This window comes from Lutjanus erythropterus, chromosome 15, assembly GCF_056507025.1.
Source record: "Lutjanus erythropterus isolate fLutEry1 chromosome 15, fLutEry1.hap2, whole genome shotgun sequence".
NCBI lineage: Eukaryota > Metazoa > Chordata > Actinopteri > Lutjaniformes > Lutjanidae > Lutjanus > Lutjanus erythropterus.
This window is the reverse complement of record NC_139331.1, coordinates 9,616,163-9,639,275: the sequence shown is the minus strand read 5'-3', so window position 1 is coordinate 9,639,275 and position 23,113 is coordinate 9,616,163. Positions and strand designations below refer to the sequence as shown.

At 40.1% G+C, this 23,113-nt stretch overlaps 2 protein-coding genes across 2 annotated transcripts; one reads left to right on the top strand and one right to left on the bottom strand.

The window, feature by feature from the left end:
- The first annotated feature begins 6,838 nt into the window (after window positions 1–6,838).
- Window positions 6,839–9,608, top strand: lft1 (lefty1). Its single transcript, XM_084737507.1, has 4 exons — window positions 6,839–7,158; window positions 7,389–7,635; window positions 7,769–8,008; window positions 8,916–9,608. The coding sequence occupies exons 1-4, from the start codon at window positions 6,891–6,893 to the stop codon at window positions 9,238–9,240; spliced, it is 1,080 nt and encodes a 359-aa protein (XP_084593633.1). The 5' UTR covers window positions 6,839–6,890; the 3' UTR covers window positions 9,241–9,608.
- Window positions 9,609–12,392: 2,784 nt separating this feature from the next.
- hnrnpub (heterogeneous nuclear ribonucleoprotein Ub) lies at window positions 12,393–22,574 on the bottom strand. The gene is made up of 14 exons (XM_084736818.1): window positions 21,941–22,574; window positions 20,176–20,290; window positions 18,081–18,160; window positions 17,690–17,829; window positions 17,150–17,249; window positions 16,341–16,453; window positions 15,909–16,172; window positions 15,660–15,779; window positions 15,209–15,337; window positions 14,956–15,124; window positions 14,426–14,707; window positions 14,051–14,322; window positions 13,725–13,862; window positions 12,393–13,181 (listed from the first exon to the last, which is right to left on the bottom strand). Exons 1-14 carry the CDS (start codon window positions 22,395–22,397, stop codon window positions 13,131–13,133), a joined length of 2,430 nt encoding a protein of 809 aa, XP_084592944.1. The 5' UTR covers window positions 22,398–22,574; the 3' UTR covers window positions 12,393–13,130.
- Window positions 22,575–23,113: the final 539 nt, after the last annotated feature.

Sequence of the window (23,113 nt, the reverse complement as noted above, 5' to 3'; positions counted from 1 at the left end):
GATCAACTAAACATTTAGAAATGACATAATCAATTAACTTATTACATCTGTAAATGTTTTCCTGCTATTAATCTTTTCATTCAGCCATATTTCAGGGTTTACAAAATGGTTATAAGACATTATATTTATGTTTAGAATGTGCTATAAACATAGGCAAGAGTGAAAGTTTTATCAGTATAAGTATTGTTGCCTCCGTGCCCCACCTCTTTGTGCTTTTGATTCAGTTTTCATTGTGAACTTATTGGATTGTTAATTGATTTTATTATTATTAATTTATCAGTGTGGTGGGTTAAACAGTTAACCACAGCTGTCATCATAGAGCCTGTCATCAGCCTGTTGGTGGGGATAAATGGGTGTGGTGACCATTTTTAAACATTTTGACCCGATGAAGAGTCAACTGGGAGCAAAACGTCACCCATTTAAAAAGATTAATGGTCTGGAGTCGGTTTGTAGTTTAACAGTCGACGACACACTGTTGATGATGTCATGACAATAAATAATGGAGCACGCCATAACCAGCAACAAAGCTTTTTTTAAAATACTTTTTTAATAACTTATATATCTTATAACTAACTATAACTAACTAACACAGTGTCTTTGCATTTAGATGAATAAGGCAATAGCTCTTGCATCATTAATGGTCCGTTCTTCTTCAGTGGAACTCAGATGCACTTTTCTCTGTTAAACATTAGATTACAGATGTGTTATCTAAGCTGCTGTTTGCAAAATTGAGATACAGCAGGGCTGATTATCATGAAACATTTAGTGCATCCAGTCATGGATTATGTTGAAATCTTAGGTCCCTCATGTAAAATAACTCAGGTTCGCTGGTTAATTCAATGCATTTCTTTTTTGTAATTTTACTTTTCTGACTGAGGTTTATTAAGCCTTGGGGATGGGACGGTGGTGGAGGGGAATATATGTGTGTATGATTTAGTTTCTAGATGAAAAAAACATAAATAAAGTCTTTGAAAAATAGCAGTAATAAAATAAAAGACAAACTGACAAAAACAGGCCATGAATATAGTCATAGGGGAGATAAAGTGCTGTAAGAAGCTGCCCTTAATCCAATACAGAAAATAAAAGTGTGCAGATGTGATGTATTGATCAGTGTTTACTGTTTGGGGAGACTGAATTTGTCCATTTTGCTGAATTATAACTCCTAATTAGCCATGCTAAATTATGCACTACAGATACTGTTTCATGGTGGATGTTACCTTTAAAGCGTCTAGCTGTGTAGAGTGTAACCACAGCGCCCTCTGCTGTACAAACCACCTTCATGCAGCTGTTAAACTGGAGTACTGACAGTATACAAGGATGCTGCAACTGTCATTTATTTATCATAAATAGATTTTTTTTTTCTTCCAGATTTTGAATAAATTTATACTATTTACAGACTATATACAGAATTTATTTGTTTGGTGAATTTGCAGCAACCGTCATCCACCAAAACCTAGAAAAGTGTCCATTTTGGATTTTATTGGTTTGATGATGATTTGCATGATGATTGCATATTGCATTTTTATGTTAAGATTTACGTGCGCAGCAACGTTTTTCATATATGTATCCACACGATCAGGGTCATTATAAGCACCCTGCACAGTAAAAGTCTTCCCACTATGTCGATTAATTAAAAGTTAATGAAAATATTTATTGTTAGTCCTATCTAATCATGTCTGATCCTATTGGGTTAAGTCTGCGCTGGGATTAAACCTTCTGTCTCTGCGCTGATTGAGCCATCATTAGCTGTGTGAAATGCAATTAGACTGCCCAGCCTGTACTCTGTCTACATCTGTGGAGAGAAGCCATTGAGCAATAATTGTATTGTCCTTGCGCAGGTCTAGCGCTTTCCCCTTCTGACAGACTGATCGATGATTATTGGCAGCCAGCTCGATGGATTGTTCTCAGACTCAGGAGTGGATATTTGACGTCTGCGGCCTCAGCTGAAAAATAAAAAAAAAAGAGGTTGTATGGGCTATTAAGGTGCAAACTAGCTCATTCCCCAAATATTTGATATTAAGATAAAGCAGGCAGTAGTAGATCAGAAAGTCTGTGACAATAGAGCCATGTGAATAATGAGGAATTTGCTCTGACCACCAACACAAGTTCAATATTGACTTTCTGGAGCAGCTCCGCCTCGTTCCCAGGGAGACTCCAAATGAGATGCTGACATATATAATGTGTTTAAACTCCTTACCGCGCAGAAAACTACCAAACTGCAGCCACCTCTTCCTCCTGAAGGCCTCTCTCTATATTTCCAAACTGCGCCTTCTTCTACAAACAGCAGCTTCTCCGAGCAAAGGGGATTTCATGTTTCACAAATGGAAGGCAATGACCTATAAATTGGACTGCTTTTGAATGCAAATGTGTGGATGTTAATTAACACCTGTGTTGTTGATTGTGGGAGCTTGTTTGGCCTTTGATTGAAAAGAAATGGCACCTCGGAGCATCAGATGCAGCTTTGAACTAGGCAACTTGTCTTTGATTGGCATGGGAAGGAAGAAAGACTGAGAAATATCACACAAAGGCCATCTTAATTTCCCGAATTAGGGGTTGTAATGTGAAGCAGAGAGGACTGCAAAGGTCTATGTGTGTTAGGCTCTGGACAACAGCAGGAACTGAGACTTCTCTGGTCTCTGACTGGACTGGACAATGGATGTGCTCTGAATTTACATGTCTGCATAGAGATCTGATAGAGCAGCTGGGACCTCAGCTGTGAGCATGAAGGAGAAAACTAAGTGTTGTTTCAGTTGTTTACTGCTCATATTCAGGGTCTACTCAGATATCATCTGAATAGACCGTTTTGGAGGGAAATAAATGTCACCTTTTTCTTTAGTTAGTAGTTAAAAATACAAATTCAGCCCTCAAAAACAGAACTTAACTGTACAACAGTGACATTATATACTGATAGATGTGTGTTGTACTTTTTTGTGCATTTTTATGATGTTGTGTGGATGATTTTTATAATTAAAAAAATATATATATTCATTTACAGTATTTTCTCTGTTGAGCAACGCTGGTAACACCTTATAATAACCAATACTAACAATAACCATCATTAATAAATGCTAAACTGACAGATAATTTAACTTTATTAAATATGTTTTTCGTGCTAAAATAATGAAATAATAATTATTTTTTGCTAATTATTAATAATACCTTATTCTTTAACCAGATCTCTTATCAGAAGTAATTGCTATCATCTTTTATCAGGTATGATACAATGCATAGTTTATAACCAAATGATTTTATTACACAAACTTAACTAAATTAACATAAAACATGGCATTAATAAAAAGCATTATTCATTGTTTGAAATAACTAGTTACTAAAGTCACCATCAAATAAACTAACTAATTAAATAAATGAAGTGATTTAAATTTTTTTCAGTACAGATTTTGTAAGAATAGAAACAGATATAAATAGGTACAGACGATATTATCAGCCTGTTGTTGGCTTAGCACAGCTGTATTAGTCATCACTGGTACATCTGTGTATATGTTGTCCAGTATTGTATTATAACTAAAGTTGACCAGTTATTAATGATGGTGATTATAAAGTGTTGTGTTGTTAATAAATGAACTGATTAAAGTTTGTTTTTTTTAAGAATATTAGAGGCAGACTGATGTCAGTCGATGATATCAGCTTGATACTGGCTTTGCACAGATACTTTGGTATGACATGTATGTTGTCTAATATTTTTACAGAACATAATGCAGATTGCTTGTATTCATTTTTTTAATTTTACAGGCAGCATTTTACGTAAATTTGATCCCATTTAATGTAAGTTGTTCTATTTTTTTCAATAGTTATTTATAATTATTAAAAATACCGCTGAGAATTTCCTGTTTCAGTGTCCTGGTGTCATTTTGGATTTTAGATTTATGATTAAAGAATATTTGCCAACATGTCTATACTGCATTTTTGTCCCCACCACCTTAATGCTGCTATGAGCATCAGCCGCAAATATTCTGTATCTGTCGCACCCTAAAGAATAGCATTAATGCTACCAAATGTCAAATATCCAAACTTATAATGAAAAGCTAATGCTATTTATGAGACCAGTGGTTATACATATGCACAACTGCAAATTGAATTAATTGATTCAATCATATAAGAAAGCTGCAAAAATTCAACAAAAGAAAAAATCTTGGAATTTCACGTACTTGCAACAAAATTCAATCAATTTGACTAAAACACAAACGCAACAACTCCAAATTATAATGATCTAGTTATTACACCTCTATAACGCCAACAATGTTATTAGTATGAACTCTATACACAGGATTGCCTTTGCACACATGCAGTTGGATATATTTTAAAAACTTTCATTACACATGTCCGTACTGCATTCTGTATGTACCATACAACATGCATGAATTTATTTTGCAGTAAATTTGTCAAATTTGAAATATTGAATGGCAACACAAAATATAACTGACTATTTTAGTATTGCATCAAAACCCCACATCTGTCTCATTACATTATTTACAATAAATTTGGTAATTGCTGCCATTTCTGTTAAATTAACCATCATGATTGTCATTAAACCATTGTGATACATTTGGCTTTCAAATATATATACATAAAATACACACAGAATTGGTCATTTGATTGTCTAATTTTCACAGTTGAGCTGAATCAGAACTAGTTTATTTATTTACTCCATGAAGAGTAGATTACAAGCCAGAGATCTGCATCCTGTGTTTGTATCATACATGGCTCCTGTCATGTGCTATCACCTCTACAGCACTAATTAATAATTTGTCTTGTTTGTAGGCTGCAGGCACTGGCTGCTGCAGTGAGCAGGGGTCTGGCAGTCATCTGTCATTTGCTCTTCCTGTGTGCCCCTTCAGTCTGTCTGACATCTCTGAGCAAACACGGGCCAATACACAACCCCAGCCACAGGGCCTTGTGGGCAGCCAGTGAGAGCAGCCTTCTTCTAATGTTTGTGTGACAAAAAAGGCAAGGCAAATCCTCGCAATGGAATCAGATAATCACCAACCTGTGAAGAGCCTGCCCCAATCCACATCCACGCCGGCCCCCCGGCCCCTGGATTAACTGTCTGTTTGGCTAATAATTTTAATCTGCTGGAGAGGGCCCAGAATGGGTGACAGGGCTCGGAATAAACATCTAATCCTCTAGTCCCCCTCCTCCTCATCCTGCCTCTGAGCTCTGCACTACTTCCTCCTTGACCTCGTGGTTATACACTTGTACCAAAGTGAACAGACCGAAGAGCCTGCTGGTTTTTACTCCATCATCTTCGTGCAGGGAAGCGGACAAAATCTGCCACCCAGACAGAAATAAGGCCGCTGTGTGACAGACTGTTGCCAGACTGGCCCGTCCTGACATCGTCCAGTGGAATGTACACGTCAGAGTGTGGGGTGTGTGTGTAGACAAGGGTGCTACTGAAGAGAGGGCACTTCAGGTTCACAGGGTCAAGAGATGTCTGTCTGGGACGCATGTGTAGCAGCAGAGAAAACACTTCAGAGCGGACCCGGGAGACAGCCAGACATTTTAATTTTGGTGAAATCACTGACTAGCTAGATCTGGATCTGTTAAACGAGAGTTCTTCTTCTTGTCACTGTAGCCCCAGTGCTTGCTCATGGTGGGAAAAATTGGATCTCTGTAAATAATGTTATTCTATGTGAAAAGTTCCCTGAGATAACCTCTATTGTGATTTGGGCCTATAAAAATGAAAATGATTAGACTGTTCATAAGTGACAAATAGAGCTCAACTGATACTCTATTTCTGAGGCTGATGCTGACACAAGTATCAAGTAAAAAAGTAGGAAAAAAACAAAACAAAAACAATACTGATATATATTGGCCAACAGATATATCAGTCACCAGATATTATCCACCCGATATTGGCCTACATCTATATCAGTGTATATGTTGTCCAATATGCACTGATATTAACACTTTTTTAATGGAAAATAGTATAGAACATGATTAATCTGCAGATATATCCATTTTTTTACTCTCCAGTATTGGTGTCAGAATATACATACATACATACATACACATATAATCCAAAGTGACATCACTGTAAACTAAATTTTCACTAATATATTTAATAATTTTAATCATTTTAAATGACTAAGATTTTTTTAAACAAACATAAGATGTACATATATTAAACATCATACAAAAGGATAAAAAAAAAACTGTCTTATGTTCTGTCAAACAAACAAAGAAATGACAAAACAAGTTTTCATATCAGTGCATATTAGACAGCTTTTATGCCCATAAGAGTTTTTAACTCATAAAGGGGCCAATACTGGGTTGATAATATCAGCCCACTAAAATATCTGTCTGATTCCATTCCATTCCAAATTCACTTCCAAATAAATTCATGTATTTAGCATTTCCCTTTGAAAAGTCTTCTGTGCATTTTAGCCCTGATGATACCTATTTCAGCTTTCTGGTTCATCTGACTTTAAAAATATAGTTGAACAAATACATGAAAACATAAAATACACAAATCAATAATGATCTGATTGTCCTATTTTCCACAAGCAGGATGAATCTCGGCTGCCTTATTTGTTTACACCATAAAGAGCAGATTTTAGATCCACAACACAGGCCACCGACATCTAGCCTAGCTTTTAGTAGAACTATGGTGAAATTACACTACAATACGGATGGCACTCGAGTCTAATTGTTGCTGTTTGAAGTATGGCCACTTAGATATCCTGTTTAGGATGGGGCTGTATTGTCGCACCTTTGTTCTGATAAGGCTCCCTGCCCCCATTGACAAAGTGCGAACGACTGGGAGGGCCGCAACAATATAAGGGGCCCGAGGAGTGTCAGAGGGACACTGTCTATCTCTGACTTGTGCTACCGTGCTGCTGCTTTTTATCACACTGACTGAACTCCTTTCACTCATGGATTTCTTCCGCGCTTGTGTCCTGTGCACCGCTGTCCTCTTCGGGCTCGCCAAGGCTTTCACGCATCAGGATATGAAGGATGCGCTGCTGCAGAAACTCGGGTTGGATGAAGTTCCTAAAATCCATAAGAGGGATTTGGAGAATCTTGTTATTCCGGCGCACATCAGAAATAAGTACTTGTCCATGCTGAAGATGCACCACAGCAGGAGACGCAGATCTCTGCCCAGCCTGGCGGGCATCCTGAGGGGAATCCCTGGTAATGCAGGTAAGAGCTGTTCTCATATTTGAAATATATAACATACAATGTGTAGGAATTCATATGGAAATAGCTTTGACAGAAACAGCAGTTGAAGTAAACAGTTATTTTCGTGCGTAATTGTGACACTTGATGCGCTAAAGTGATTTTACGCACCAAATTCCTTTTTACAAAACAGTCATTTTAAGACATTTTAGAGAATATATCAGCTAAAACGCTTAAAATGCTTTGTGATTTAGATATCTCCGGGGAGTATGTGTATTCTGACACCACTCGGCATCGCATGGTGTTCGATATGGAGGCGAGGATCCCCGATAACAGCGAAGTGACCATGGCGGAGCTGAAGCTCTACCAGCGGGCTTCCTTCCACAAACGCTTCGCAGTGGAGAAGAAGAACCACCGGCCCGTCAACAACGCCCGGGTCAGCATCTACTGGGTGGAGGTGTTGCCAAACGGATCCAACCGGACATCGCTGGTAGATTCACGGTAATGAACCATTTTGACAAGTGGAAAATACATCACCACGGACTCAGTGGGTCATCTCAATAATTAAATTGTGTTTTCTCCGGGAAATATCAGTGTTCTACCTCCTTTTAATTAATCGCCCTCGCGTTCACAGGTTGATCCCCATTCACGAAACCGGCTGGAAGAGCTTTGATGTGACTCAGGCGGTGCACTATTGGTCCAAGTCGCAGCAGAAGACACCTATGCACCTGGAGGTGTGGATCGAGGGCGAGAGACCTGGCAGCTACGCGGCAGAGATGGCCAAGAGTGTGCGCTTTACCACCCAGGAGCAGACGGACAACACCTTGGGAAAGCCCGAGCTCATCCTCTACACACTCAACCTCGAAGAGTACGGGTAAGGAAGGGCGCCAGCTTTTGATATACAGGATATTGTATCAGTGTGACAATTAGCCCATATCCTCTTTTTTAAAAAAAAAAACCCATTTGCATTCATTAGTACATTTGTAGTAGTGTGTGTGTGTGACACAGGGGCGTCAGTTTACTTATTGTCATGGTTTGGAGAAATGTAGCAGTAAAGTACTGACTGGCATTGAAAATTTACAAAGTCCAAAAAGCGCATTTAAATAACAAACATGTATGTTAGTGTTTAACAGATGAGCTTTTTACAATTACGGCGCCTAAATAGAGTTAATTAGGCCTATGAACAAATGTCAAAATATACGTTTTTCATTTGCAGCCATAGTCTTTCCAGTTAGTCAACATGCACAACTGGCCCCGCCCCCTTTCACTCTGTGGTCCAGTAAAAGTAAAGCTAGCTTGATACATGTTTCTGCTTTCCTGTAAAAGTGACATATGTTAGCAAAACGTTAGCTAACTAGCTTGCTAATGATTAGAGTTGTCACCATAACAGAATTTTAAATTGTAATACAACACTACTATAACAAAGACAGTACTTGATACCACTACTATAGTTACTAACACTTTTTTTGTCTTTTATTTTAAAATTAACAACCTGCACAGTTTTTTTTTATAGCTTTGGTACTTGCTATACTATAATTAACGGATATTATACCTTGTTAAATATGTGGTATGAAAAACTATCTGTTATCTAACTGTTATTGGAGCACAGATAAATTAAGAGCAGTCAATTAGTATCATCAGTAACACCTGTGTTTATCCTACTATTTTATGTCCAAATGGCAGCCAGGAAAAAGCTGCATTAGATAAATATGACAAAGACAGGGGTGTAGCTAAGAGATTCTGGGCCTTATCTAAACTGTCTTCACCCTTTCTTTTCTCAGTTCTCGCGGTGACTGCGACGTCAACCAGAACAAAGACACCTGCTGCAGGGAGCAGTACTTCATCAACTTCCGCGCTCTCACCTGGACGCAGTACTGGATCATCGAGCCGGCGGGCTACCAGGCCTTCAGGTGCACCGGAGGCTGCAAGCAGCCGAGGCGCAACTACGGCTACGGCGAGAGGCGGTGCACGGTGTCCGAGAGCGCCCCGTTACCCATCATGTACCTGGTGAAGAAGGGGGACTACACTGAAATAGAAGTGGCTGAATTCCCCAATATGATTGTAGAGAGGTGTGCGTGCACGATGGACAATGTCTCCATAGTATGAAGTCATGGAAAGCAACTGTAGTAATCCTATAATAATCACTGCTGGGATGTATTATAGGACTATTACAGTGTTTTTGAGTTGGGTGTTGATGTATTTAATGGTTTTAGACAGCACATGTAGTACTTTCTATTTAAATGGACATTTATTGGGAGTTTCACACACAAAAAAAAGGCAGTCTGGCTGCCATTTAACTCCTTCTGCAAGCACTTTTTATATATTTTGTAAATTTTGATATCTTTTTTTATTCGAATTTGTGTGTCGAATCTGCAACGATCATTCAAATTCTGTCTGATGTGTTATATTTTCGAGCTGTACATAATAAGGATGAGTTTATGTTTTGAAAAATAAAATATTTTGTTTCACTTAAAGTGTTTCCTGGTCTTCCTCTTCCTCCCCTGCTGTCGAGCGAGGCTCTCTGGGCCCCATTCACATTCATGATCACATTCACATGCATTCACATACAGCTGCCCTCCGCCTCTTTCACCACCTTGTTTACACTTATAGGAAATTGTAGAGAAGAGCAAATAATTTGCCTAATGACTTATAACATTGGTAACACTGAGGGGACCCCATCGCTGACAATGACGGTCCAGCCTACTTGTAATGCTTTATTTGCAGTGGGAAGGAGCTACACGACCACATACAGAGAAACACCAAGTCAATTCACATTAAGCCACGGTGTGTTTACATCAGACTTAGACCGGGGCAAACGTTGGTTATCAGGACCAATACCTAATGCACTGTTTGCTGTCTGAGTGGGGGGTCTTGTCATTCACTAATATGCTGCTGGTGGAAGTAAACAGGCTGCCCTGCTGAAGACAAGCAGCTGTCTGTCTGGGAAGGGAGTGGATTCCCAACATGCACCTCCAGCAGCAACACCAGAAGACATGGAGATAGAAGAAACAAAGTGGTGCTGTGAAGAATGAATGTCATACATATGGTTACTAGTTGTAAGTATTCACTACACTTGAAAGTTTTCATGTTAAGTAGATTTACTGTGATTTTTTTTTTTACATTGATCAACAGAATTAAATTACATGGAAATCACTTGCCTATAGGCAGAGAGTTGTAATTAATTGTAGTATGAACACACCTATATCTGATATATCAATACACCTGTATTTGTTGTATAAGTACACTGGCATCTGTAGTACAAATACAATTGTATCTGTTGTATAAAATACAGTGGCATCTGTTATATAAATACACCTGTATCTGTTGTATAAAATACAGTGGCATCTGTTATATAAATACACCTGTATCTGTCGTATAAATACATCCAAATATATCATAAAATACACCTGTATGTGTTGTATATAGTATATGGGCATCTGTAGCATAAATACACCTGCATCTGTTGCATAAATACTACAGGCATCTGCAGCAATAAATACACTTGTATCCATCATATAAATACAGCTGTATCTGTTGTATAAATACAACAGCATCAGTGATATGAATACATCTGTATCTGTTGTACAAATACAGCAGTATCTCTCGTATAAATATATAGCTGTATGTGTTGTAAAAATATGCTGGCATCTGTCATATAAATAAGCCTGTAAATGCTGTATAAATACAGCAGCATCTGATGCATAAATACACCTGTATCCGTTGTACAAATACGTGTGTGATAATTACACCTGTATATGGATGGTTCACCTCTCAGAAAAGTCATTGTGGCAAAATTGAACACACAACGACAAAGGAGCACGTTACACAAGCACAAGTCAAAAGACAAATGCAGAGCATCCAAAGTCACTGAACATCCACTGGAGTTCAGTTAAATAACTGTAAAGTAAAAAAAAAACAAAAAAAAAAAAACACAAAGTCACTGTGTACCAGCTTCTTTAACTTTAATAGAGTTGAGACAAATTAAAAAAAGAAAATACAATCCCAAATTTTTAAACACAAATATCAAAAAACTGTCAGATAGAAAAGACAACAAATCTCAAAAAGTCTCAAAGCTTTTGCATTGTTGGTTTAATCATAAAAGACCTGATATACAACCTGCAACATAAAGCGATAAAAATATAGTGTCTGTTGTATTATAGATTATACTGTAAACTCAAAAGCTTGCATTCTGCTAGATGTATGTATCCAGTACAATAAAACAGGAGGGCACAAACTCTCCAGACATTTAAATATAGTCATCACACAGCAGTATTCGGGCAAACTAACACTTTCTTAATCACAATACAGTTATTACTCAAAGTCAATTAATTCATGAACATTCGTGCATGGTTGAAATAGTGGTGGAGTATTTACATGTTTGTTAAATAACACGGGCAGTTCAAAAATAAAAATGTCTTAGTCTGATCTGTCATGGTTTGTTTTCCAGCTCTGACGTTCTGTTGAAAACACAAGCTGGGTGTCCTCTGGCTGCCAGCACAATGTGGTGAGACACATTATGAGCAGTCGGATGAGGAGCTGCCATTATTGCCGGGGGCCACACAGTCACCAACATGAGCTCTCAGGGGTGTTTCCAAACATTAACGCCTTTAAAAGTTGACAAAAAGATACTCTTCTGCGTCTGAGGTGGTCTTCATGGACTGTTGGTGGAAGATGTGTCGTGATACTGTGTAGCCCTTTAGGTTTGCTGGTGAAAATGAGTAAACCCTGCCTGCTTTCAATCACGTTTGTGCTGAACTAGCGTCAGAAATCTGCTCAAAATTTGAAATAGTGGTGTCAATATAAATTTAAAAACATGTAAAAATGCTGTTACTATGGTTCTGGTTTTGTAATTAGATTGATCAGTGCTGTTTTGTTTCAGAAGTCTTCTGCACTAAAAAGGAACCGTTTATAAAGACAATCTAGAAACCACACTCAGGCGTAGTCAGTGCCCTAATTTTAAAAATAAATTAAGAACAAATTAATTAAAAAGAGGCATAATGCAGTACTAAAAATGGCTTACTTATATCCTTAAAATGGCTTGGCCAAAATACTTTCTCAAAGCAATGTACATTAGAATAGCTAAAGGGTTGGAAATGACGTATCAAAGACAGGACACTTGAAGGGAACACTTCACTAATGAGGTGTAAACTGGGGCTTGATGTCCTCACTGTTTGAAGTAGCAAACGAGGTCATCGCCCATTCAAAGGTCTTTTTACGCACCTTTGAACTGAATCAAAAGTCATAAGCCAGGGAGAATGTAAAAAAGCCAACGAGTTGTTTATTGTAGGTCTATGGAGTTTAGGTTACAAGTTTGATACTGGGAACAAAAGACAAAAACTTTGCTGTATTTCATTTGTTGCTTCAGTTTAACTGTTTGACAGTGGACTATATTGACATGTACAGTCTAACAGTAGAATCAACCTACCATGCTTCTTCGCTAATAAGCCAAGGTTCCTTTCAATCATAACTGTGTCTTAAACTTCGCATACAAACTACGCAAAAGAAAAAAATATTTACAATTTGTAATAAAAAAAGCAAAACAAAAAAAATCACAGCACAGATAAAATGCACAACCCTGAAAAAAATCTTTTCTTAACATCTGCCGGGCCGGCCAAATGTTTCTGGTTCCTGATATTACAAACATGAGATTTTCTTTTTTTTTTTTTTTCTTAAAAGCACGTCATTTTAAAGTGGTGAAAAAGAATAAAATATACAACAAAAGAAATAAGCAGATGGCTGAATGAGACTGAACCCACGTTGTACATGTGTATATAGATATATAAAGCTTCAATTACACTCAGGATGTCTGGTCTCCTCTCTGATGTGGAATGTTGTTGCTCCATATCACTCTAGTCTTCGGTTGGTGGGTTTTTAAAGATGATTAAAAGTGGGTTCTAAGTAAAAATCAAAGAAAAATCAAAAAGCAGGGTGGAGGGATGTTCCGTGGCTAGCGGTGGGATCTCAGTGTCGGCCACCAGTCCGTTAGAACAATTGTCTTAGTAATATCCAGGCTGATACTGCTGGCTCCACGGCTTCTGGTTCCAGAACTGCACAGGACACACAAATCAGCAGTGCGTTAAGTTATTTGTTGCTTTTGTATAGTCAAAGTCATGCATCGGTTTTTGAACAATATAGTAACACGCAGGGGTTTTTAAAGTTCTTTGTACATTCATGGATTCAAAGATGGTGTTAGAAAGCACAGATTTTAGAACGTCACTGTCAAGAAGCTTGTTTAACTTTTGTAGACTAGAGACATCTGGAAATATATATAATGTCTTAAAACCTTTGTACTGCTGGAGTTGAGATTAAAGGGCCTTCCACACCAAAAGCAATAGCTACCTCGATTTAAGCATCGACATTCGGTACAGAGTGGCACCAAATAATCGCTACCTGCTCCAGCAGCTTAGGAAAATAGGTATTGACCCGTTACTGCTGCATGTTGTGCAGAGAAACAAAAAGAAAGCCAGCCTTAAATAGTTTTATTCTTAAATATACAAGTAAAATTAAAACTTAATCTATGTTGTCTTAAAGATGGTCTGTCAAGTCTGGTATTAAGTACAAATTGATAATCTAAATGCAGAAATACTGACCCCTTGCTGCCAGCTCTGGTTGAAGGCTTGGGCCTTGTCCATGCCGTTCCTATTGCCACCAAAGTTGCCGTTCCTGTTGCCACCAAAGTTGCCATTCTTGTTGCCAAAGTTGCCACGGTTGCCACCTCTCTGATGGAACTGTAAGAGGAAAATTATGACTTTTTAGCAGCCGATAAAGACTTCAGCCATTTAAGGAGCTTTGGCAGACACATTAAACCAACGAGGTAGTTTAAAACCAAGATTATTACAATAAAAAAACTGAGCAAAGCAGCATTGTGTCAGAAAGTGTGTCTACTAATATGTATGGTTGATATTATCAAACGCACCTGGCCGGGATGTCCCCTGTTTCCACCACGGTTCATGTTGCCGCCACCTCCTCTGTTCATGTTTCCTCTGTGCATGGGGCCGCCTCTGTTCATGGGTCCCCCTCTGGGTCCCATGTTGCCCCTCATCGGGCCGCCCCTGGGGGATCCGCCCAGGCTGGGAATAGGGCCACCCACCCGGTTGAAGTTTCCACGATTATGGAAGCCTCCTCTGAAGGCTGGGGGAGGCAGGAAGCCACGAGGTGGACGGCTGAAGCCACCACGAGGGCCGGGAGCTGCAGAAACAGCACGAGTTAGGATAACTGTTTTAAACAGCTTAAAAACAAGAACATTTTCTACTAAAGTGGCGCCAATTACATCCCCAGATGTCAATCATACCTCCTCTGAAGTTGCCTCTGTTCTGGAAGCCTCCGCGGCCACCTCCTCTCTGTCCGGGTCCACCGCCACGGCCAAACTGATTCTTGCCTCCCCGGCCGCCGCCACGCAGTCCGCCGCCTCTTTTTGGTGTTGTGCTTCCCTGGTTGGGTTTCTTCTCAGCTGGTAGAGCGGTCTTGCTTTCCTCTTTGTACTGCTCCAGCAGCTTGGCAGCCTCCTCCTTCTGCAGTTCAGCAAAGATGACCTCGTTGAAGCTCTCGCCCTCCTCAGGCAGAGAATAGAAACCTGGAATGGAAAAAAAAGAACGTGATGCACAAGGATGCAAAAGCAAATCCGACTGAAAAAGGTGTTTTAGTGGTTGAAACCACTCCTAGATCTTCATACTTGTATCACCAAGATAAATACAAGACTTCAATGTCACTCAAGTTAAATATAAGGGTAACTTGGCAATAAAACTCATGATAAAATTTGAAAATAGACATACTATTCTGAGTATATACAAATACTGTCTTGTTACTCTTTTTTTTTTTTACCCTTCATTTTGAGGACTGCGTGCTCAGGCACTTCTTTGCCGTCACTCTCAACCTTCTGCTGGACTCTCTGCTTGTACTCTTCGTCAGAGGGGCAAACCACCACGGCCTTGCGCTGGAAGCCGGCAAACAGGCACATCTTCCTCTTCTGGCCCGGGGCAGACAGGTTAGTCTGTGGAAGAGGAGAGAGAGGCTCACTTATGCTGCAATTTATAATTTCTGATGGTTGTCATCAGATTCAGTGCCAGCTACTCACATGGTCCAGGATGTAATTCCTCTTCTTGCGGGCAGCGATCTCAATAAACTTTCCCAGGAAAAGGGGTGCTCGCTGGGAAATGGCAGTCAGTTTTGTGATGTCCTTTGACTGACGTTTCAGGCTGTTAATCTGTGAATGATGAGACAACCACATGAATTTTTACGTTGCTTTTATAGAGGACTACTCACTAAAATGTGTGCATCACTTGGCGTTTCACAGGCTGTTTGTAAGTGTACTTTTCTGCTGTTTTCAAATGACAAGTCCTGTCTTTTAAATGATCATGTTTTTATAGCAGTTTGTGTATTACATTTCATCAAGCCTTCATGCAGTATATATGTACAGCCACTTAGAATGTAAAGCACTCTGAGTTGCATCTTTTTTTGCATAAAAGGTGCTATAAGGGATACTAAAAACAGCTGGCAGTAAACCACACAACTGTATCTGTACTGACCATCATCTTGTCCACAATGGTGTCACTGCCCAGGATGTAGTATTTGCCAGGGTTCTCCTGAACATGGTTCTTCACCCATGTAGTCTTCCCTGAGCCTGGCAGGCCAACCATCACAATGATCTACAAAACACAAAGGGCAGAGAATTCACATCAATGTTGCCTAAAATAAATGACTTTAAACACTCCTGAATATTCTGGTTTTGAATATCAATAATATAAACAACATATAGTATAGAATACTATGCTTACCTCGCAGTCGGCCTTGGTCTGCGGCCCCTTGAGACCCCGGACTCTATCCTCCACAGGGATCTGCTGCAGGAAGGTGTAGCCCTGAGGCTGAGGGAAGTATGGAGTCTCCATCTGGCCGAAGTTGAACTCCACTGCGCAGTTGTGGCAGATGATGTGAGGGAAAAGGGCCTGGCCGTTCAGGCTGTCCTTGCTGATTTGGAAAGCGACGGCCGGCTCCCCGCCGTTCTTAGAGAAGGACAAGACCACCTCCTCGCCCTCAAAGTCCTGAACAAAGAAAACGAGATACAAAGTTGTTTCTTGTGTAATAAAGAAAAGTTATGACATGAGAATTACTTTATTTTCATGTCTCTGATGTACATTAAATGAGGGATCAATATGTAGTCTTATTTTTCATTTACTTTAATAAAAATCTAAAAAGCATTCATGTCTTACAATAAGGCAGCAGATGACATCGTTCTCCTCAAAGTTTTCTCCAAAGTCCTCCGTCACACAGTTGGTGGTCTTCTTGCCTTTCCCAGAGTAGGCGTAAGAATGTTCCTCCTCACCTAAACATTAAACGGAGAACACATTACATTGACAAAATATTTAATGACAGTTAGCAGATGGAATATTGTTTTAATAACACATCACATCTCATACACTAAGACTCTGTAATGGTGTGTGAATCATTTGCTGGCAATAGGCCAGCCACCATTACTATGATGCAGCCGGAGCCATTTTACATTAACATGTCGTGCTGCTTATGAGCCACTAGAGGGACCTCTTGGGACAGGCTGCCTTACAGAGGATCACAGCAGCCTTAGGTTTCAGTGTCACATTTTTGGCAGAGCTTCATGCAACATAGAGCCAGTTTGTTTAGTCAAAGTTTGTTCACAAGGTTTCTTGCATATACATCCAATTAATGCAAGGCACTATAGAGTTCAACAAAATACTGCACAGCATTTTATCAAAGCAAATGGCTTAGTCACCATTTTGTGTCAAAGAGAGATGATGGTATCCCATAGTGTTTAAGTCATAAATTACAGAATGAAGTGAACTAATTATTTAATAGTTTTCTGCACACTGCATGTGTGAAGTGATCAAGTACAACTTTTGGCAACAAGTGGAAGAAACACTGCCAAGGGTAAGTGGAAAGTTACAGCTGGACTCGACACTTCATTCCACTGGTACTGAATGTCTGAAGGACGCAACCAACTGTATAATATACAGAAGAGAGATGAAGTGTATATAAAAACACTGACCAAGGAGCAGGGTGCCAGTAGCCAGGGACCAGCCGACCTGCACGTCATGGATGTCCATGTTCTTGCTGGAAATGTGCTTCACAGGAATTTTCTCTGTGATCTGTTGACATGGAAAATATCAGAAGTCATTTCCAACAGCCAAATCCATGTTTTAATATTACCATCTTACACTTAGTTCGTAATACATAAGCCTATACACATTAGGAGTGCAACCAATGATTATTTTTATCGTTGATTTAGTCTATAAAATGTCAAGAAACTCCAAGAGTGTTAAGTGGCCTTTCAACTTGCTTTTTTGTCCAACTAAACATCCAAAAGCTAAAACTGTCAAAAATGACAAAGAAAAGCAGCAAGTCTTTACATTTGAGAAGCTGGAATAAGGACATGATTGACATTTTGATTTGAAAAGTGACCCAATGCTGTATTGTACTGAATTAATCAGTTATCAAAAGTGGCAACCATTAAGGGAGAAAAAGAAAAGTGTGCGATGAGAAAAGATTTTTTTTCCAAGAGTAATATACATCAGCAGTGTTACCGCACCTTCATCTCGAAGCAGGCTTTGCCCTTGTTCACACCATAAGTGGCCTTGCCTCCAGACCACAGGTAAGCAAAACTCTCCATTGTGAGAGATGAGGCACTGTAACGGTCCCGTGACACCTTAAAGTGCAGGTCGCAGTTGTCTAGAGTACACACACACACAGACACACACACAAAAAAGAAACAAACACATGAGTATCTGTATCCATGTAAATAGATTTAGATCTTGGAATGCCATTAAATGGGCTCTAAAATGTACCCTAAAATCTTAAGACTTTTGTTTTTGCTGTCATTACTAGGGAGTTGAAGACCTGTGCATACAAATGAGAAGTACTCATTAAGTGTTGCATTTGTAATATTGTTGAGTCTAGTTCTTTCACATTAAATAACTTACAGGCATCCAGGCAGACTTTTGTGTCATCAAACTCCTCATCTTCCTCCTCCAGGGGTGGCACAGGAGACTTAAATGAGGCCCTGCAAAGAGATACCAACCACTCATTTAGATGATTCACGTCGCTGCTGCTGCATGGAACATATAGATAGATGCCTTGGGTACCACTGGCTGAAAAATATTTGAGGAGAGAAGTGGAGGAGACAGACTAGGGGGGAAATGATAGAAAATAAGAGACAGTAAACTGGGCAGGCGAGCCTCCAAACTTTTTGGATAGTCAGCTGTATTGTGGGCCTTGGCAGACAACACTTACCTTGCAGTATCCAGCGAAATCTAAAAACGTGAAGAGATACACAGAAAGAAAGCACCTCCGCTTGCCTCAACATGCAAGGCTATATCCACTGGTGAGAGTGATAAAACCAAAGCAGACCTCTCCCCTTCAAGATCAGTGTTTATGATCTCTGGGGTGGCTGTGGGGTCAGTCAAAGCGATGGTGAGTGCATTTATATTTAACTTCCCGTGTGTGGGATTCTAAATGAAAAGGTCATGAGTAGCTCACTGTTCTGTGTAACTATGCGGTACAAGTCGTCACCATGCTTAGCTGCTTGAAATGAGCAATTACAGTGTACTGAGCTACAGCAACTTACCAACTCTGTAGCTTGAGATTAGGTACCTAAAGCTCTCATAGCAAGTTTAAAAAACCAATCCAAAATATTTTACAGAAGGTAAACATGTCTGATGCTTTCACATCGTTCCACGTGAAGCAATGATTTAAGTCCAGTGGAGGAATTATTTAGGGGTTCTTTGTCCCATTCTGATCATCTGCAGCAGTCTTAACGTCTCCAAAAACATCCGTCATTGTATTTGTCCTCAAACAGCCTTGAGTGCTGTAGAAATGGCTGCTGTGGGGAGATTTATAGAGGCTCTGGAGAACATTCTGTCTGAGTTGGAACATATGGTCAATGCAGTCGACCAGCAGGCCACACACTGGCTGCTGCCCAGGGGCCACTGATTTCTCTAGCAGATTAAAGCTCTATCAAATTGTTGAGGAAAATATTGTGGTAATGAAAACGAAGGGGAAAAAGCGGAGTTTTGATTGAAAATTTATGCTTGCAAAAAAAAAATCTGTCGTATGAGAGGGGTGAAAAAAAGCACCCGAAGAGGCAAAATTGCTGTAATTTTTCCTTCATGAAGAGTCCCAGGCTTTCCCCAAAAGTTAAAAAAATAGCGGAATCAAAAAAGTGATTCCATTTTCTGCCAGTTGGTCCTTACAGTGTGTCAACAGCGCAATGAAAACAAAACACTGACCAAGAAATAGGTACATGTATGCACACACACACACTCAGACACACACGTGCACACCATGCATGATGTCACCTGTGCAGGAGTAGAAGAGCCTTGCAAACACACACATCCACACTCACGCCATGATAACATACACACGAGACATGATACATGAGACAGAAATAGCATTTTGACGTCATACAACCAAACAAAACGAAAAAATAAAAAAAAAGACCACTGCGAGGCAAAACGATGGACGGTCAATAGCGAGCTCCTCCGTGGACGTTCCAAACACTTTTGGGGGTTTTTGTTTTTCCTACATCCTTGTGTTCTAGCCTGCAGCAGTGGATCCCTCCTCCCACGCCTCTCAGCTATTCCTCCCCACCCTCCCTCCATTGATTGAAAAGTGCACATCTGCTACTTTCCTCTGGGTTTGTTCTCTTTGAGCAGCCTCGATTTCACCTTGAGAACACAATGGGCTTTCCAAAACAATAAGTGGCATGAGGAACAGATGTGAAAATTCATAGAGACTTGATAGTTGCACTTCTGCTACAGAATGCAGTTCATTAAAGACACAAATAGTGAGTGGGCACTGTAAAAAGATAAATGGTAAGGCTCTTTAAGTAGTCAGGGATGACCCTCAAAGCATGTGTGTGAAAGTAAGGATATTAATAAGTAGAATAATACTTGAAAATGAGGGTTTTCCTCTTGCTAGTTATATGTGCATTGGCACTTAAAGCCAATACAGTTAAACAAAGCTATGCATGGCGCTTCAGGGATGCTGAAGGCCATTTTCGCTCTGTCCCATCCTTACCAGCTGTATTTGTTCTCTTCAATAAATTCAAAGTAGCCCCTTCCATGTTCCTCCCGGCGTCTCTTAACACCCTTCTTATTCTTCTGATCAGCATTCGTGTCTTTGTCCGCATCCCCTTTGAAAATAGAACAAAGATATAGAATGAGGTGTTCCTTTTTATGTGAGAGAAGAGGTCGGACTGGCAGTGGGGTTCTGGCCCACATAGCCCGTTTCATTAGTTACATTGTGTCGACCATAATCATCAATATTAAAAGGTAATAACTAAGAGGTAACACCTCATGATTACACTTAAACAACACAATCATACTCCATAAATTTTAACAAGCCCTACTGACCAGATAGCAGTTACAATGTAAGCTGGTCCAAATGAACATTGTGAACAGTGTTAGCTGGGGCTGAAAATACAAGTCTCTGCAAAATAAAGGGACATTAACCCTGCTTAATATACACTATTTAATAAGATTCAGATATAAGTCCAATTCTTTAAGAAGAAAAGTCTGTGGTCTGGGACAAATTCATCATGCAAGTAAATGTGGATTCCTACGTAGGCCTGGACTGACCAACCCCCTCCCCCATGACATACCCTAAATCACTTAAGTGGCTATTCATTGTAAACCAGCATTTTCTATGTTCTGTCAACCGACATGACACTTTCTATTCAAACCACGTACAAACTGAACCCTGTTAAACAAGCAGTTCGGCGCCTGCCCCATCTTCCGCACAGCTTTGGGTCAGCTAGTTCAGGTGTTCCCGGCCTTATAACGTCAAATACATATGACATTTTGTAAATCCATCCTCACGGAATTCTAAATTTGAATTCATCTGTATCACTTTTAGTACAGTCCAATTATCCCTTTTGATCTTTGCATATTGTTTATTAAGGTCGTGTCTAGAATGGAACACATGCAAAACTCTCGCGAGATTTGCTCGCATTGTTTCTTCAACGTGCACCTTGTACAAATTGAACATTGTTTTTTTTTTTATAATTTGACAACACTGTTAAAAATCTAACTAGGCTGAGGGACAAAAGCACTAGAGAAATGTCACGGTTTGTGTTCAAATGGAAACTTTCGCGAGATCTTTCGCTTCTCCGGAGTTCCCTTCTACAAACGACCGTTAATTAACAGGGCAGACGCGGAGGTAACCACTGCAGTAGTCCAACCACGTTGCTTTCAAGCCATGTCATTTTTAATGCAAGTTATAGCGTCATTGTCCTCGCCCACCACCATCCTACCACCCCATTCGTAATGAAACGCCAATATGGGAACCACTGAACTAGCTTACCGGCTGATTAGCTAGTTAGCACTGCACCACAGACAAAGAAAATGACATTAGCTAGCAGGCAAGCTAACACGCTAACCAAGCGAAACCAAAAGCCAAACTAAACTAACTCACTAGCTTATTTCTCACTTCCTTCACTTAGTTATCTTAGCTAACGACATCGAATTATCAAGTAATGTGTTAAAGTTAACGTTTGTGGCATGGACTGACAGTTACAAAATGATTATCTAGCTAATCAAGGCGGTGACCGCTGCTAACATTATATTAGCTAACCGGCTAACTGGTTCAGTTGCTACTCTAGTGAGGTCACGCTATCTAGCTCAACATGGACGCTCTGTTGTATGGTTACGCATTCAAATTTGGTCATTCCCAGCCGGCTCCCTCCCGCGGTAGCATTAGCGCTAACGTTACAGCAAAAAACCGACACCCAACCACAGTCAATCCAGCCAGTCACATTTTTATTTAACCAAACTAGTCGACTCACCCTCAGCAGCCTGGTCCCCGGGCTCACCATCCTCTGCATCTATTTTCTCCATATCGTCTACATCTCCCTTGAGCATAGGGTCCATCTCATCGTCTTCGTCCCCGTCCTCTTCCCCCTCACCCATCTCTTCGTCCTCGGCAACGCCATCACCATCGCCCCCATTTTCCGCTTCTTCTTCCTCCTCCTCCTCTTCCTCGTTGGCCTCCATGCTTTCTTCTATCGGGCCGTCGCCCTCTTCTTCCTCCCCCATGCCCTCCTGATCGGCGCCCTGGCCGAAACCCCCGTCCGCCGCGCCTTCTTGGTTCAGCGGGGAGTCTCCGGCGAGGGCCTCCTCGTCCAGTGCGGCCTGCAGGCGGTCCATCAACTCGGCCTTCAGCCCCTTGTCCGAAAGATTACGCTTTTTCAGCTCATCCTTCAGCTCGTTAACTTTCAGCTTTTTAACGTTAACGGAGCTCATTGCGAATGTTTGGCGGCAAAATCTATTAAATAAAACTCAGAAATAAGAGGATAAATAAATAACTGGACGCCCTTTGTTAACGGATGTAGCTCAAATCTGCGCCAAATGGCACCCGCGCTGTCCGACCAATCTTCACCGGCAAAAGAGCTGAGCCGAGCCTGCGGTGTGTGGGGGAGGAGGATGACGTATCCTACCGTAATTACCCAGAAAGCAACGCAGCTTGGCTTTATAGCTCGCCGACCATCTGTCACAGCCGTAATAACAAAACCAATCCCATAGAAACCGTTGTTTTGAGAAAAAAGTGGGTCAAATGTGGAAGGACAGTAAGTAAATAATTTTAGAGTATAAGGCTGGAGTATGTAGGCCTATAGAACCATAAATGTCTAATAGTTACGATAATTAACATAGGAATAATGGTCCTGGTACGAAGTAGGCTATTGGTCTACATTTTGGTAACATATTATAAAAGTAGACTTCCAAGCAGGGCCATTTCTAGCAAAATGTTATTTAAGGCCCCCTTTTTGTGAAACTATGCAGTGTTTAAAAATATGATAAAAGAAAAGAAATCAGAAATTCAGAAATAGGAAACTGTTTTAATGCCAAGTAGGTTTTCACTTACAAGAAATCTGCTGTGGTATGTTGGTGCATACAAACATAATAATAGAAATATAGATAAAGACCAAGACAAGTACTGTCGGTAAAAACAGCATAAATAG

What these genes read in the sequence shown, in the direction of transcription:
- hnrnpub (XM_084736818.1), bottom strand. Translation starts at nt 22,397, where the DNA reads ATGAGCTCCGTTAACGTTAAAAAGCTGAAAGTTAACGAGCTGAAGGAT. An exon ending in ATGTCATCTGCTGCCTTATT is followed by an intron (nt 16,173 to 16,340) that starts GTAAGACATGAA and finishes TTCTTTGTTCAG; the next exon opens with GACTTTGAGGGCGAGGAGGT. An exon ending in AGACCAAGGCCGACTGCGAG is followed by an intron (nt 15,780 to 15,908) that starts GTAAGCATAGTA and finishes TGTGTTTTGTAG; the next exon opens with ATCATTGTGATGGTTGGCCT.
- lft1 (XM_084737507.1), top strand. Translation starts at nt 6,891, where the DNA reads ATGGATTTCTTCCGCGCTTGTGTCCTGTGCACCGCTGTCCTCTTCGGG. An exon ending in GGGAATCCCTGGTAATGCAG is followed by an intron (nt 7,159 to 7,388) that starts GTAAGAGCTGTT and finishes TTTGTGATTTAG; the next exon opens with ATATCTCCGGGGAGTATGTG. An exon ending in ACATCGCTGGTAGATTCACG is followed by an intron (nt 7,636 to 7,768) that starts GTAATGAACCAT and finishes TCGCGTTCACAG; the next exon opens with GTTGATCCCCATTCACGAAA.